Source organism: Malus domestica, chromosome 15 (assembly GCF_042453785.1).
Source record: "Malus domestica chromosome 15, GDT2T_hap1".
Lineage (NCBI taxonomy): Eukaryota > Viridiplantae > Streptophyta > Magnoliopsida > Rosales > Rosaceae > Malus > Malus domestica.
This window is the reverse complement of record NC_091675.1, coordinates 18,204,099-18,220,399: the sequence shown is the minus strand read 5'-3', so window position 1 is coordinate 18,220,399 and position 16,301 is coordinate 18,204,099. Positions and strand designations below refer to the sequence as shown.

The following is a 16,301-nucleotide window of genomic DNA, read 5'->3' as shown; positions in this document are numbered from 1 at the left end:
ACAAGTAATTTGCATGTGGTGGCCTCCAAGTAACGAGAATGACTTATATGCAGTGATTTAAATATCGATATCTAAATTTGTGTAAATATCGATGAATATATTGTTATTGGTTGCATTTAAGGAGTCAAATATATTGTTATTGGTTGCATTTAATGAGTCGAATATATTGTTATTGGTTGCATTTGTGTAAATATCGATGAATATATTGTTATTTGTGTAAATATCGATGAATTTATATGCAGTGATTTAATTATGAGTCGAATCATAATCTCATGCCTCATGTTTTAAACATTTCAATGTCATACCTCAATTTATGAATTTGTTGTAATGTCAGACCTCCGTTAAGTTTTCTGTCAACTTGGTTGTTAAATGATGATGTGATAGAAGTGGGACCCATTACTTTCCCAATTCAAATAAAAACTTAATTAATTATTAATAATTTTTTTATTTAACATTTAAAATTAATTAAAAAACAAATCTTCCTGAAATCGGAACCTAAACTCCCACGAAATGAATCAACCTCCCGGGAAAATCGAATCGTCAGTGATTGTGAAGCTTTCGGGCAATTTGATCAAATCTTCGTGCACCCGGAGCTGATGAACGACTGCTCAATTAAACCCAGCATCGTCCTTGTTCCTCAATCGCTTCCACAAAACCTTCGCAGCTCTGTGTTCGATCGAGTCCCAATCCCATGTGGGAATCATGAAGTGGACCAGCAATCAAATTTAACCTTAAATTAAATTCTCCAACTTAAAACCCTAAATTAAATCCTACAAATTGAACTAGCAGAAACAGAATTAGAGAGAAGAAGGAAGATGAACTTCAAGAGATCACTGACTTTTGAAAAAGAAAAATCAAGCCCTCAAATTCCATTTCAATTTTGACGAAACAAATCGAAAAAGAAAGATGAAAACCCTAAGAAAATTATAGAGAAAACTGATGAGTTTAAGCTTCAAAACGTGAATTCATTCAATTGAAGATGACAATTAGAAAGGAAAGAAAAAAAATACATTTTTGAGGGCTTGACTTTGACGATGGTTTCGATTCCACCGGAAGGAGGCTATCGGTCTGTCTGGTTGTGGCGATGAGGGAGAGGGAGAATGGTAGTGGAGCCGGAACCGGAAAATTTCTCGTGAGCGTGAGGCTTTTTTAAAATTAAATTTAATAGTTAAATTAAAATTTTATTAATTTTTTTTTTGAATTAGGGAAGGAGTGCGTCCCACTCATGCCACATCATCATTTAACAGTTAAATTGACAAAAAACTTAATGGATGTTTATCATTGCAACGAATTCATAAATTGAGATATGCCATTGTAATGTTTAAAACTGAGGTATGAGATTGTGGTTTAACTCATAGCTGAAGTAGTTTTGCATAATTTACCCCATCGATATGTCGGAAATATCGATAAAATCTGTCGATTTTAGTCGAAGTTTAAGAGTTTCTCCAACATAGAGTGAAGTTTATATTTCACCTCTCATTTCCATATCTTTCTCTAATTTTATCGAAGAAATTTCAAACACTACTTATATGATATGAGTACGCTGCTTTAATGGCGTTCTTACCAAAAATGTAAAAGTATATATAAGTTTTCTAAAATATTCCTTTAAATATTATTACATTATTAACATGAGACTTACTGCAACGAAATACCATTTTTTTTAAATATTATTACATTATTAACCCGAGTCGTTATCCTAGCAATATATCTATTTCAAACACATTTCATTTTTCTCTTATCATGCTTATTTCCTAGGCTAAGAACACAACTACTGAATAACATGCATGCATACTAAAAATCCAGTACCACGCAAATGAATTTATGTGACATTCGGATGGGACGTGATTAATTAGTCCTCCAAGTGACCACTGCTAAATATTAAATCATAGCGAATTATTACTTAGATTTGTACTCTCTTTTCTTTTGCATGTGGGTTTTTTCGAAGGAGTGTGGTATCCACACATCCCATTTTACTTCTTACGCACCTTTTTAATATTCGGCCGTCGGATCGGATGAATTAAAGAAGATCAACGGACAAAATTAATAAGAGGTGTGTAAGAAGTAATTTGAGGTGTGTGGATAGCACATCCTTTTTTGAATTAGAGAATGAAATCCTAACGGCACCGTAGGGCCTGCCGACACATGGGCTGTTTCTACCGTTGAACAAACGAAACACTGTCATATAATTTGCTAAGCAAAAATTTGATATGACAAACAAAATTAATTTGCGGGTGATTGTTTCTGTCACGTAACATTACATGGGTTTGAAAACAACACAACCCAGTAAAAAGATAATTGTTTTAATTCATACCATTGTTTAGTTAGAAGTTTCAAACATTGTTATGTAGATTTATCAGGGGTGGATGGATTTAGGGACCAAGGTTGTCTCATGACCATCTTAGAGTCCAAAAAATATACATGAGAAGATCTTTCAAGGACAGTCCATTGGTACATGTCATTTTTGTATCACCAAGTGTTTGATATAATACCTGCTAGACATATCTTGACAAATTATGTCAACAGTAGTCGACAAATTCTTTCTATATCACTTATTAGATTGCTTTGGTATATGTCGATATATGTTGACATGTATAGAAATTAGTTTGGTTGACAACAACAAACCCATCAATGTTCGACGAAATGCTTGTGAATAACCTTTTTTTTGCTCTCTGTGTGCTCTGTTTCTATCTAACAGCTTGTATTTGACATGAGGGCCGCGAACAACTCTAAAAGATATTGCTTTCTATCTGTATATAATATGGTCTTGAAGCCTGCTTCCCCAACCTGCAATTGGCACAACTACTGAGTCGTATGCCGCATCAACCATGATCCACCAGCTCTCTTAAATTCCCTCACCTGCCTATCCAACCTCTGCTCAGTCAACCCCATCCACTCTTTGCCATAAATAGTCTCCTCCTCCACTCTCATATTTATGTGTTAGTCCCACACAATTTAGTAGGCTTCGTCATTAAGCACTTTGTTTGGTAAATGGCTTCTGGGAAGCTGCTTTTTTTGCTAGTCTTATTGTGTGCCTGCTCCAAAAGCAGAATCCCTTTTGCTAGCTGCAGCATCACAAATGATATACCGTCAGAGTGCTTGAAAGTGCCTGCATCCGAATTTGCAGGCTCCTTAAGGGACACCATTGGTGCTGTGCAGCAAGTGGCCTCCATACTCTCTCAGTTTGCAAATGCTTTCGGCGATTTTCGCCTTTCCAACGCCATTTCCGACTGCCTCGATTTGCTTGACTTCTCTGCTGATGAGCTGAACTGGTCTCTCTCTGCTTCCCAGAACCCGGAAGGTAACTACTACTTAACAGAAAAAATTCCCTCTTAAATAAAAAATAAAAATATCCCCCTTAATCCCTTAAATTAAGTGCTTAAGTCTGTTATTAATTTCGGATCTTTTTGTTTTTCCTTAGCCGTTGACATGTTTTGGGTAGTTTAGATTCTGGTTCATGAAGTCAAGGGGTGGATTGAAATCTAAGCTAAATAAAAAATAAAAATATTTCCTCTGCAATTTCCAACAAGCTTGGCATGCAAGACACATTCACTGACACTAATTTGGCACTAGTCGTTTAGCCATTTGCACTTCAAACTGAATATATTATGATTTTAGTTGTATCCACGGCCTTAATCAATATTGGCATGTTGACTAGAGCTTAGTACTTTCTCTCCACACTCAAAGTTCAAAGCTCTCTCTCAAATCTCAATAATTTAGATTAGATTGACACTCGTCGTTTAGCCATCTGCACTTCAAATTGAATAGATTATGATTTTAGTTGCATCCACAGCCTTAATCACATATTGGCATATTAACTAGAGCATCGTACTTTCTCTCCGCACTCGAAGTTCGAACCTCTCTCCCGAGCATTTAGATTAGATTGATTAGAATATTTCTGAATTAAAAAAATCAGTAGCCTTTGATCATAGAGTTACTTTATGACTCATTCCAATAGACATAAAATTGGGCTGCAGATTGGCAATTTGTAATCCAATTTCATTTTATATGATTGAATTTTCAGCTGCATTATGTCAACCAATTTACAAAAAGCCACAAATTTGTACTTTTTTTAGGCAAGGACAACAGCACAGGGAAACTAAGTTCTGATCTGAGGACATGGTTGAGCGCTGCACTGGTTAACCAGGACACATGCAGTGATGGGTTCGAAGGCACCAACAGCATTGTCAAAGGGTTGGTCTCAACTGGCCTCAACCAAGTTACCTCTTTAGTCCAAGGCCTCCTCACCCAAGTGCACCCTAATACCGATCACCACGGGCCTAATGGAGAAATCCCTTCGTGGGTTAAAACCGAAGATCGAAAACTTCTACAAGCCGGTGGTGTCAATGTGGATGCAGTTGTAGCCCAAGATGGTACCGGGAATTTCACAAATGTCATGGATGCCGTGTTAGCAGCGCCGGATGAAAGGATGACCCGCTATGTTATATACATCAAGAAAGGCACATACAAAGAGAACGTGGAGATCAAGAAGAAGAAATGGAACCTAATGATGATTGGAGATGGTATGGATGCTACTATAATCTCTGGAAATCGAAATTTTGTCGATGGTTGGACCACATTTCGATCCGCAACATTTGGTAAGCATCTGTTCAATAATTTTCTCTACGCTGCTCGTTTCTTTTTACTTGCAAATCACAACCTAACACATGAAAATATGTAGACAAGTAAAAGTGTTATTTGTATGTAAAGTGCGTAGGTATTTTTTTTCCAGATTTTTCACCCTAAACTTTTTTCTTTTACGTAAAGTATCTTAGATTTTTTTTATTTTTATTATTATTATTTTTTGCTTTATCCTATCAACTTTGGATTTGGGGGCCATGGAGAACAAGATTTGGTATCCTATTCTAAGACTACTGGAATCTTAAATGAGATCCCAACCAATTCAATACTGTTCACCTTAATAAAATGGTAGGTGGGAGGTATGAGAGGAAAGTACATGGTCCCAATACATGTTAGCATACTTAATTTCTTGACCTCACCTAGCAGAGCATCACCTTGAATGGTCTTACATCAAGACCATAACAATTCATTATTTTGCAATCATATTTTGTGTGTGGTTGAATGCAAGTCTTTCTTTAATAATATCGCCACGGCAAATAGGTTATATACAACCGATGCATCTCTGCTGGTAATGTTGATGTTATAATTGTTAAGCTTATGTGATTCAATTCTACAGTTTTACAATTGTGTTATGTGTCTCACTTACCTTTTATATTTAAGTCTGGCATGACTTAAGTGATAGATGACGCAACTGACGAACTACAAAATTTAAAAATTGAATTGAACGGCAAAAGTGTAACATGAGCATAAGTTTAGGACCATTGTTGTGATTTACTCCTTTTGTTATTAGGAATTTGTATTCAACCATTCATGTTATGAAAACTGATCTTGTTTTCATGGAACTATGTATTCAGCTGTGAGTGGTAGAGGGTTCATAGCAAGAGACCTAACGTTCGAGAACACGGCAGGGCCAGAGAAGCACCAGGCAGTTGCCCTAAGATCGGATTCCGACCTATCGGTGTTCTACAGATGCCAAATAAGAGGCTACCAAGACACACTCTACGCACACGCAATGCGCCAGTTTTACAGAGATTGCAAAATAAGTGGCACAGTTGATTTCATTTTTGGTGATGCAACTGTTGTGTTCCAAAACTGCCAGATCCTAGCCAAAAAAGGCCTACCAAATCAGAAGAACAGCGTCACGGCCCAAGGCCGGAAGGACCCGAATGAGCCGACCGGAATCTCAATCCAGTTCTGCAACATAACTGCAGATGCAGACTTGTTACCCCTTGTCAACTCAACTTCTACTTACCTTGGTAGGCCTTGGAAGCTGTATTCAAGAACTGTAATAATGCAGTCCTTCTTGAGCAATGCCATAAGGCCTGAGGGGTGGCTCGAGTGGAATGCGGATTTTGCTTTGAGCACATTGTCTTATGGGGAGTACATGAATTATGGGCCTGGAGCGGGGCTCGAAAGCCGGGTCAAATGGCCCGGCTACCGAGTGTTTAATGAGTCTACTCAAGTCCAGAACTATACTGTAGCCCAATTTATTGAAGGAGACCTGTGGTTGCCCCCTACTGGTGTCAAATATATAGCAGGACTTGGGGCTTGAGGATTCAAGCAGTTCTGTGTAATTTCAATCTTGTACCTAATTATATCTTCTTCGATCAATTTTGTTTTTTTTGTTAAGAAAATTTAGAACAGCAATAAGTAATTTAAGAGTTGGTTTGGTATTGTTGTGTTTTGAAAAAAAATTGTTTTTGATGTGCTGTGAGAATAAGCTCATTTTTGCTGTTTCACGTTTTCAGTTTTTTTTTTCTCATTCAAAACTGTGAAAATAAGCTGTTTTTGAGTGTTTACCAAACATTTTTTTAAGCTTAGTTTTTTTATACCCACTTTTTATAAAAGCACCTCAGTACCAAACCAGTACTAAGTACCATAAACGAACCAGTAATCTACTCTTAACAGTCAAAGTGAACCCTTTCATTCCGAGTTCTTTTGAGTCAGAACTCGTAATGAATCCAATCTCCGTAGGGTTTGAACCTAGGACCAGTCAGTTTTCTACCGTACAATTAAAATACTGAAATAGGTTTTGGGTACCAGCTTGGGCATTCTGCAAAACAAGGAATGGAAAAAACAGAACAAGAAAAAAGTCATGCGTATAAGTTTGTTATGGCGAGAAATTTGCCTACACCTCAGATGCCACGTCGATGATATTCTAATTTTTTCATGTGTTATTATATATTTTAACTTTTTACATAATAGTGTGCGATGGACTCGAAATACCACTACCGTAATGTTTTAATTGAATTGAGCAACTTGAAAATTCTCCCTTGAGTGGCATTTTTTTGTATCAAAAAATTAGCAATTGTAATTAGATTAATGTTATTCACACACTTATTTTTACTTCTGACATATTATTCTTAATTTTCAATCGTCAGATTAAATAAATTTAAAAAAAAATCAACAATAAAAAATTAACAAAAATATATGATGGTAAAAATAGACGTATGGACAACCCTATCTTTGTAATTATTGGCAATGCTCATAAGTTATGCAAGTGGGATAAACAATGTGACAGAGGTCCCATATGCAGATTAAGAAGACTAAAAACAAAATTGATAAAAACGAATCTGGGCATGTGAGATATTGGTAGACATTAGGACAGAAATAAGGCGCACATATTTTTCTCTGTCTCCCGTGATTTTTCACCAGACCAAAGGTCGAGTTGCAAATTGGTTGGCATGCAAATGCAAATTCCTTCAACTTGTGTTGCCTTATGAGTGTGTTTTGTTTTCACTCACGGAAGTTCCATTTTTACATAAACATGGCCCGGTTACGGAAAGCACATGATCCATTCTTCAATAGGGTAATACTGATATACGAATGTTACGTCAATATTATTTATTGTGAATAAATCATATTGACATATTATTGATGAACTGACGATATTAATAATAATAATAATAGATGTCTTGCACAAAAAACGTTGTATAAAAACATGAAATCAAGCATCAATACGTGCAAAAGATAGGTGTAGTCAATATGAGAATGTTTTGTTGGATGTATGGACACACGAAAAATGATATAATTAAGAATAAGGGTATACGAGGTAAAGTCGGCTCGGCCACAATTGAAGATTAAGATGATAAATAATCGGTTAAGGTGATTTGAACATGTAAACCGAAAACCTACAAATGCTCTGGTTAGAAAATACGATAATGAGACATAGACTTAAGGTAAAAAAAATAGACCTATGAAGACATTGAAAAAGACTTAAAAAAAAAAAGACATTTAGTATATAAAACTAAATAAAAACTTGGCACAAAATTGAGTGTACTCGTGCTTTAAAATTCATTCCAATAAGATAAAATTTTGTTGTCGGTTGTTGTTGAAAGCAGAAGCAGCAGTCTACTCAGAAACTTCCAAAAGATGACGACTCCATTGTCCACTCACAAGGCCAAGGCATCAAATGGCCCATGTCCATATTTTCTCCGAGTCTACAAAGCCAGAGAATATCTTGCAGAATGGGGAGGTCCTTCCTCCTCCCATCCCTCTCAAAAAACCACATACCATGAAATACCAACCAAAACAGAGATATTAAATTAAAAAAAAAAATCAATAGGCAAAACAACAAAACTTGAAATTAATAATAAATTGTAGAGATAAATAGATTTTCTGAATGCAGTCCCCATTTCCTTAATCTGTTTTGGAACTTTCCAATAGGACAACAAACCAAAATGCACAGTATATTTTCCGTGAAACATGAATCAAACAAAAAAAAAAGAGTTGAAGAGTTCGGAATCTACTTTGTAATCGATTGTATATTTTATGTATTTGTTTCTTTGATCATGTAACAAATAATACTTCTATATGGTACTTGTATGTGTATGTTTAATTAGCATTGTCATTGTCGTCTAGTTATCATTATTATTATTTTTTTAACATAGGACCTTATCAAAATCCGTGTCGTACATAAGCTAAGAAATATCCATATATGTTCCCAAAGATATATTAACAGGTCACACCGACAAGTTGTGCACTTTTATGCTCTTAGATATACACTAGCCTTCGTGCATATGCTCACGCGCGTACAGAAGATATTTTTTTAATCATGGTATGCTACGCGCGATTTACATGCTTTAAATGTATTTATATGCATAAATTGACAAAAGGAAAGTTAATATTTGAAGTAAATGAATAATTTTAAATTATGCTAGAAGAAAACCCTCATAAACCAATTAAAGCAGCTAAATTCACATATTAAAATCGATTTTTATAGAATTTACATTAAGAATAAAGAAAATAATATTTAATAAACAATTGATTGAATCACATTATTGGTAGCCCATTGTGAGGTTAAGCCCATCCCCTCCCCCTTAGTGTAGATAACATCGTTTGTTAAAAAAAATCATTTGACAACTAATTGAATCACATTATTATACGCGTGCGAGAGACTTTTTTGTAACTGGCACTACACACCTATGAAGTGTTTAAAAATTAAGAAATAATATTTAATAAACAACCGCGTGCAAAAAACATTTTTAATCATAGCATGCTATGCGCGACTTAGATATTTTAAATATATTTATATTCGTGAATTGCTTCTCAACAATTTTTTATTGCATTATTTTTTTTTTATCACCGATGCTATATGCCTCTTAAAATATTTTGAATACAATATTCATGATTTTTCTTATTTTTTATTATATTTTTTTATCCCATCACCTGGGCACCATCAACATTATCATTTGTTTATTATTTTCTCTTTTCTTTTTCATTTTTTTATTCTTTTCTCTTCCCATTTATATTAAATTTTATGACAATCAAATTACCAACTTATACTTGCATAATTTGATATATTATTTTAAGTAGGTTTTGAATTTTTTTTACTGGGCGGCAGTTTGGTCCAAATATTTTTGCGGTAGGGGGTGACATCAAAACTTTTGTCGGCATCTGGTGACACCAAATTTCACTGTTCATCACACTGCTTTCACTGTTCACTGCCCTTCTCGATTTATTATATAGAATGACAGGCCAGACAGACAAGTTGTGCACTTTTATGCTCTTATATATTCTCCGTTTTTTATGAGAAATTTTTTATTGTGATCCAAACACAAATAATATATTATATATTTTTATATAAATAGTGGTAATTATTTTTTAAATTATTAACTTTTTAATATATATATATATCTTATAATTTATATAATAATATATAATGAACTATCTGTATACCAATCACACTGCAAAATCTGTCGAGTCTTACGTGTTTACATCAAGTTTCTTTTTCTCCCAACTCCTCCTCTGAGACCTCTCATGGCTTCCTCCACTCCAAAATTGCTGCAGCTCCTCTGCATAATCTTATTTCTCCACATTTCTTCTTCTTCGTCATCGTCAAACACAACTACTTTTAATCCCCATTTGGCGTCCCTAAGATCATTCTGCAAGTCCGCACCCTACCCAGACATCTGCTTCGACTCGTTGAAGCTCTCAATCTCAATAAACATCACCCCCAACATCATCTCCTACCTCCTCCATTCCCTCCAAGTCGCGATCTCCGAAGCCGGAAAGCTCACCGATCTCTTCTACAAGGCTGGACAGTACCCAAACATCGTCGAGAAGCAAAAGGGAGCTGTCCAGGACTGCAAGGAGCTCCACCAAATCACTCTCTCTTCCTTACAAAGATCTGTGTCTCAAGTCCAAGCGGGAAACGCCAAGAAACTCAACGATGCTAGGGCTTACCTCAGCGCCGCTCTCACAAACAAGAACACTTGCATGGAAGGGTTGGATTCTGCTTCTGGCCCTATGAAGCCAACCCTAGTTAACTCCTTGACTAGCACATACAAATATGTAAGCAATTCTCTCTCAGCTATCTCAAAACAAGGGACCAATAAAGGGCGCACAAATCGCCGTCTCATGAGCATTCCGAGGTGGTTGTCGAGGAGAGACCGGCGGATATTGGAGAGTTCCGGTGACGAATATGACCCCAGGGAAGTCCTAACGGTTGCCGCGGATGGATCAGGGAACTTCACCACAATTAGTGATGCTATTATTTTTGCTCCAAATAATAGTTATGATAGGACGATTATATATGTTAAAGAAGGGGTTTATGAAGAAAATGTGGAGATTCCGAGCTACAAGACCAACATTGTTCTTCTTGGAGATGGAAGTGACATCACTTTCATCACTGGTAACCGGAGTGTTGTTGATGGATGGACTACATTCAGATCTGCAACCGTCGGTAATTAATATTTCTAAATGCATTCCTTGCTATCTTCAATTTACTGTCTTCTTCTTCCCCTATACTGGAGTCATATGTCAATGTCAGTCTTGTGGTGAGAAGATGCTTGACGATACTTTTGTGGTCAAACATGCTATCAGTCTCACTCTCAGTCCAAATCGAACTTTTCATCTGATTTTGTTTAATTTTGTTCATACGCGTTTGTGTGAAAGGGTGACAAAGTCATCTAAAATTCTTATTTAAGAATTGAACAAGCTCAATGTTTTTAACTGACCTTTTCAATCTAACATATGAGCAAATTTTGGTCAAAATCAAGATAAAAAGTTTGATTTGGATATTACTGACATTTCCAACCCCACCACAATGAGGATTAGTGCAATATAAGAAAATCCTCAATGGTACTATTGTGGTTAAACTTGTTATTAGTCCAAATCAAACTTCCTATCTGTATTTTATCTATTCCACTTATTTACGTGTTTCGTGTGAGAGGGTCAAAAGGTCATTTCAAGTCTTATCAACAGTCAACGTACAAGATTCAATGTCTTAAAATTGTTTCACCCGTCACGAGATGCACACATGATAAAAGTTAGACAAGGTTATGATAAAAATCTTAATTTGGACTGAGATCGATAACATGCTTAATCGTAGGGGATATTAGTGCAATTTTTAAAAAATCATGTTTACATTTGATAACCTTTCATGAATTCATTCCCAGTTTGTTTAACCCAACCAACATTCTCAATTTTTCCAGCTGTGTCCGCAGAGGGCTTTCTAGCAAGAGACATAACAATTCGGAACACGGCAGGGCCAATAAAGCACCAAGCAGTTGCTCTGAGAATTAATGCAGACTTGGCTGCAATTTACAAATGCACCATCGATGGCTACCAAGACACATTATACGTACACTCTTTTAGACAATTCTATAGAGAGTGCGACATATTCGGAACCATAGACTACATATTTGGTAACGCCGCAGTTGTATTTCAAGCATGCAACATCGTGTCGAAAATGCCAATGCCGGGACAATTCACAGTCGTCACAGCACAGTCCAGGGAGACACCAGATCAGAACACAGGAATCTCCGTGCAGAACTGCTCCATTATTGCCACTGATGAGTTGTACTCCAATTCCAGCATTGTCAAAAGCTACTTAGGCCGGCCGTGGAAGAATTACTCTACGACTGTTGTCCTGGAGTCCTACATTGACGACTTTATTGACCCGACTGGGTGGAAAAATTGGTCCGGGGACCTAGGGTTGAACACTTTGTACTATGGAGAGTATGGGAATTATGGTCCTGGCGCTGGGACGGAAAATAGAGTGAACTGGAAAGGACATCATGTTATGGACTATTATGATGCATCCAATTTCACTGTGCAAGAGTTTATTGCTGGTGATGAATGGCTGCAGTACACTTCATTTCCTTATGATGATGGCATCTGATCTCTGTATGAATACTTTTGTTTGAAATAGTTTTTTACAACAATTTAAAAATATGTGCATCAAAGGTGAAGTTGCATGGATGTGGTGAAATATTTTCTTATTTTTTAGGGATATAGGGGGAGGGGGTATTTTCTGATTGGATGTTCTACACTTTGGACAGTTCAAAGTTCAAACCATGAACCCCAAATAAAAAGCTAACAATTTGACCACTGGCCTCATGATTCTAAAGGAAATTTGGTAAGTTAAACAAATATAGGCACTCGACGCCGCTCCATAATTTTGAGCTCTCACAAGAACCCTTGAGTAGTTTATCGGTGAATTTTTTTTTTTGGCAATACGACATTCTAAATTACTATAATCTGTAAGAAAAGAAATCCAAACTTTAGTACAAGAAAATTGACAGATTGCCCTAACTAATTGTCCAAATCCATGTGTGCTAGTTAAAACTCTAAAGAAAAAGAAATGCTATTTTTAAAAAATTCATGTGATTTTCTAATCCATCAATGACTTTAACTCTTTCAATGTATGTTGTGCTTGTGCACATAACTTGTCAAGTAATATGATTAAAATGTGGTACACAAATGTACTCTCCATGTCATCACTGTATTCGTAATCGGCCAGTAATGACCATATTAACCTACCCTGTGACCATGGGTGGATTCATAGAGGGACCGGGGTGGTCCCAAACCACTTGACATCTGGGAAAAACGTCTATGGAGGTCCTTCGAGGACCCTCCAAATGTTTGGGCTGGGAGGACCATTCCATTCCTAGCTGTTATAAGTTTCTACAGTTTAAGCAGTTTTATTTGTATTGTTAAATGCCATAAAGTTATAAGCCTTATAATCTAAGCAATTTCTTTCAAGAAGGGTGAATGGGTTGCAGGCTTGCAGAACACTCATTCGGAAGAAGACCCAAACGGTACGATTTTTTTAAGGGAACATACTTTTTTTTTTTTTTTTATATAAATGACCTTGCTAAAAAAGACGCTTACAGTTTAGATTTCGTAACTTGTAATATTATTTTTAGGGGTGTGTGCCTGTTAACTTATGTTCTTTGATTTTCTTCAATACATATGATTTAACGGTTGAAAATTAGAAAAATGTGTGAGAAGTAAAAAGACGTGTGTATATATCACACCCCTATTTTTAAACCTTTTACATTGGAACCTCTCGACCTTAAAATTTTGAATCGGCCCCTGTGTTGACTGATAATAATTGACTCAAGTGAATGCCACATCATCTGCCACATCATCTGCCATGTCATTCATATTTCTGTTGAAAGTTAGTTAGGATGGTGCTGTGTAGCTTACACAGTAAGCAAGGTAGTTAGGCTACTATAGGGATATAAAAAGCTGATTGCAGCTTATTGTTTGTAAGAAAAATATCATTCTATCAATACAAAACCTTTCATATTCTTTCTAAGTTTTCTTCTATATTCTCTGTATTGTTTCTTTCTTTTTCTTTCTGCAAGTCTGATCTTCTTGGTTAAGATGGTATCGAGCCAAGGTTGATTTTTTTTTTTCTGGGTATTTTCTTCCGCTGAGAAATTCTTTGGGATCGATCGTTGAAGGCTGTGGTGGAGTTCTTGGAGGATTGGTGAAGTGCTTGAACGCTTGCTGATGAATTTTGGGTTGAGGGTCATTCAATCAGGTTGTTGGTTTCTTTCCTTATTCTTTGCACATCAAGTGTTTGCGTTTTTGCTTCAGTGAAGATATATGGTGAATTGGAATGTTTTCTTTGGTTTTTCATATATGGGTTATGTGTTGGATTTGATTAAGGCTGATGCCAAGATTTGTTGAAGATAGACGAATTATAGTTGTGGTGTGATATGATTACAGTTGTTCATTTGCGAAATTGCTGGAATTTCAGCGTTTGAAGTATATACATATAGAAGGCCGATGCCAAGAAGTAGTGAGAATATATTGAAGAGGTGATCATTGTTGAAGTTTGGAGTTAAACATATTTGTGATTGAGATTGATTTCTTGTCAGTACTTTGTGATAAAGATGTCTGATAAATCAGTACGCATTGAAAGTTTGCTTGGTATGTTGACTGTGAAGTTGCAAGATGACAATTTTGTTAAGTGGAATTATCAGTTTCAGTCGGTTTTACGAGGGTATGATTTCTTTGAATTCTTTACTGGTGAGTCTCCTTGTCCACCAAAGTTTGTGGTTAACACTGAGAATGGAGTGACTACAGAAATCACAGCAGCTTATAAATCTTGGGTTCAGAAAGATATGGCCCTATTGAGTCTGTTAATTGCTACTTTGTCGGATGATGCTATGGAATATGTAATAGGGTGTAAAACGTCTCATGAAGCTTGGATAAATTTACAAGACCGTTATGCGTCTGTGTCCAGGGCTAGGATTAATCAACTCAAAATTGAGTTTCATACAATTCAAAAAGGCAGTGATTCTATTGACAAGTATTTGCTTCGGTTGAAAGCCATTCAGGATCAGCTTGTGTCTGCAGGGGAGAGGATTACTGATAATGATGTTGTTATTACTGCTTTATCTGGATTACCACCGGAGTTTGATATTGTCAAGGCTGTAGTTTTAGCAAGGGAGACTTCTATTCCGCTGAAAGATTTCAGAGCGCAGTTGATTGGTGTTGAATCTGCTATGGAAGCAAGGGTCTCTACGCTGGCAAGTGGCATGGCTGCAATGTATGTTCAAGGAGATAAGGTCACAGGTGGTAATCAGAATTCCGGGTATTCACAAGGAGAGAGTTCAAATGCAGGATCCCGAATTGGTGATATTCAAGGCTATCAAGGGAACAACAGGTTTCAAAACAGAAATGGGTATAATACTTCTCAGGGGTCTAATACTTCTCAGAACTACAACAGAAATGGTTATGGGTCTTTCAATAATTCAAGGCCTTATTATAATGGGAATAGACAGAGATGGGGAAACAACTATAATAGTTCTTCTACTGGGAATCGGTCTTCTTGGAATGGTAATACTACCTTCAAAACAGGTCCTATAGTTGAATGTCAGATTTGTTCTCGCAGAGGTCATACTGCTGCAAACTGTTCGAATAGGAGTGATGGTTATCAGGTTATAATCTGTCAAATTTGTGGAAAGAAAGGTCATAATGCTCTGGAATGTAGACATCGGAATAACTATTCCTATCAGGGGGCACCTCCACCTCCTTCTCTTACTGCATTTTCTGCTCAAGCTCCGTCTCACATGACTGCTGCAGAATATGGTCAGAATGTTCAACATTTCTCTGCTGCTGATACATGGGTTTTGGATACAGGTGCTTCACACCATATGACATCAAATCTTGGGAATCTAAATCAACCTGTGCAGTACAATGGTGATGAGAAAATCACTATTGGTAATGGGGAAGGTTTGACTGTTCATCATATTGGTTCTACAACACTTTCAACTCCACAACATTTATTGTTTCTCAAGAATGTTTTACATGTTCCAACCATTACTGTTAATCTCTTATCTGTTAAGAAATTATGTGAAGATAATCATTGCTGGTTCATATGTGATGAGAGTATATTTTTTATACAGGACAAGGCAACAGGAATGATGTTGTACCACGGCCATAGTAGGGGAGAGCTATATGAGATTCCTGTGACTGTGTTTTCGAGAAGATTGGTTGCTGGTCCGAATAAAGCTGTTGCATTACTTGGGAAAGCTGTAAAGACTTCTATTTGGCATAAGAGGCTTGGGCATCCATCTGCAGAAGTGCTTGATGTTATGCTTAGAACTGTTGGACAGCCTGTTAGTGCAGATTCCTCACCTTCTGTTTGTTCTTCATGTCTTTCTGGAAAAATGTGTAGACAACCCTTTCCTGTCAAAGAAACTAGGGCTAGTTTTATGTTTGAAAAAGTACATTCTGATATTTGGGGGCCTGCTCCAGTTAAGTCTCGAGAAGGGTTTAGATACTATGTAAGTTTTGTGGATGAGTTCTCAAGATTTGTATGGATCTTCCCTATTATCAATAAATCTGATGTTTTCCAAGTATTTGTCAAGTTTTTTGCATTTGTTACAACTCAGTTTAATTCTGTAATTAAGTGTTTACAGACAGATGGTGGTTCTGAATATATGAGTAACAGGTTTCAGTCCTTTTTGGCATTCAAAGGC

The 16,301-nt window shown here is 36.5% G+C and overlaps 2 protein-coding genes across 2 annotated transcripts; both read left to right on the top strand.

Annotated features, from left to right (window-relative positions):
* Window positions 1-2,623: 2,623 nt before the first annotated feature.
* Window positions 2,624-6,251, top strand: LOC103400887 (pectinesterase/pectinesterase inhibitor PPE8B). The gene is made up of 3 exons (XM_008339568.4): window positions 2,624-3,298; window positions 4,074-4,595; window positions 5,433-6,251. The coding sequence occupies exons 1-3, from the start codon at window positions 2,989-2,991 to the stop codon at window positions 6,128-6,130; spliced, it is 1,530 nt and encodes a 509-aa protein (XP_008337790.1). The 5' UTR covers window positions 2,624-2,988; the 3' UTR covers window positions 6,131-6,251.
* A 3,321-nt stretch (window positions 6,252-9,572) lies between these two features.
* On the top strand, window positions 9,573-12,282 carry LOC103400888 (probable pectinesterase/pectinesterase inhibitor 12). Its single transcript, XM_008339569.4, has 2 exons — window positions 9,573-10,762; window positions 11,514-12,282. Exons 1-2 carry the CDS (start codon window positions 9,838-9,840, stop codon window positions 12,200-12,202), a joined length of 1,614 nt encoding a protein of 537 aa, XP_008337791.1. The 5' UTR covers window positions 9,573-9,837; the 3' UTR covers window positions 12,203-12,282.
* Window positions 12,283-16,301: the final 4,019 nt, after the last annotated feature.

What these genes read in the sequence shown, in the direction of transcription:
- LOC103400887 (XM_008339568.4), top strand. Translation starts at nt 2,989, where the DNA reads ATGGCTTCTGGGAAGCTGCTTTTTTTGCTAGTCTTATTGTGTGCCTGC. An exon ending in TGCTTCCCAGAACCCGGAAG is followed by an intron (nt 3,299 to 4,073) that starts GTAACTACTACT and finishes TACTTTTTTTAG; the next exon opens with GCAAGGACAACAGCACAGGG. An exon ending in ATTTCGATCCGCAACATTTG is followed by an intron (nt 4,596 to 5,432) that starts GTAAGCATCTGT and finishes CTATGTATTCAG; the next exon opens with CTGTGAGTGGTAGAGGGTTC.
- LOC103400888 (XM_008339569.4), top strand. Translation starts at nt 9,838, where the DNA reads ATGGCTTCCTCCACTCCAAAATTGCTGCAGCTCCTCTGCATAATCTTA. An exon ending in ATTCAGATCTGCAACCGTCG is followed by an intron (nt 10,763 to 11,513) that starts GTAATTAATATT and finishes CAATTTTTCCAG; the next exon opens with CTGTGTCCGCAGAGGGCTTT.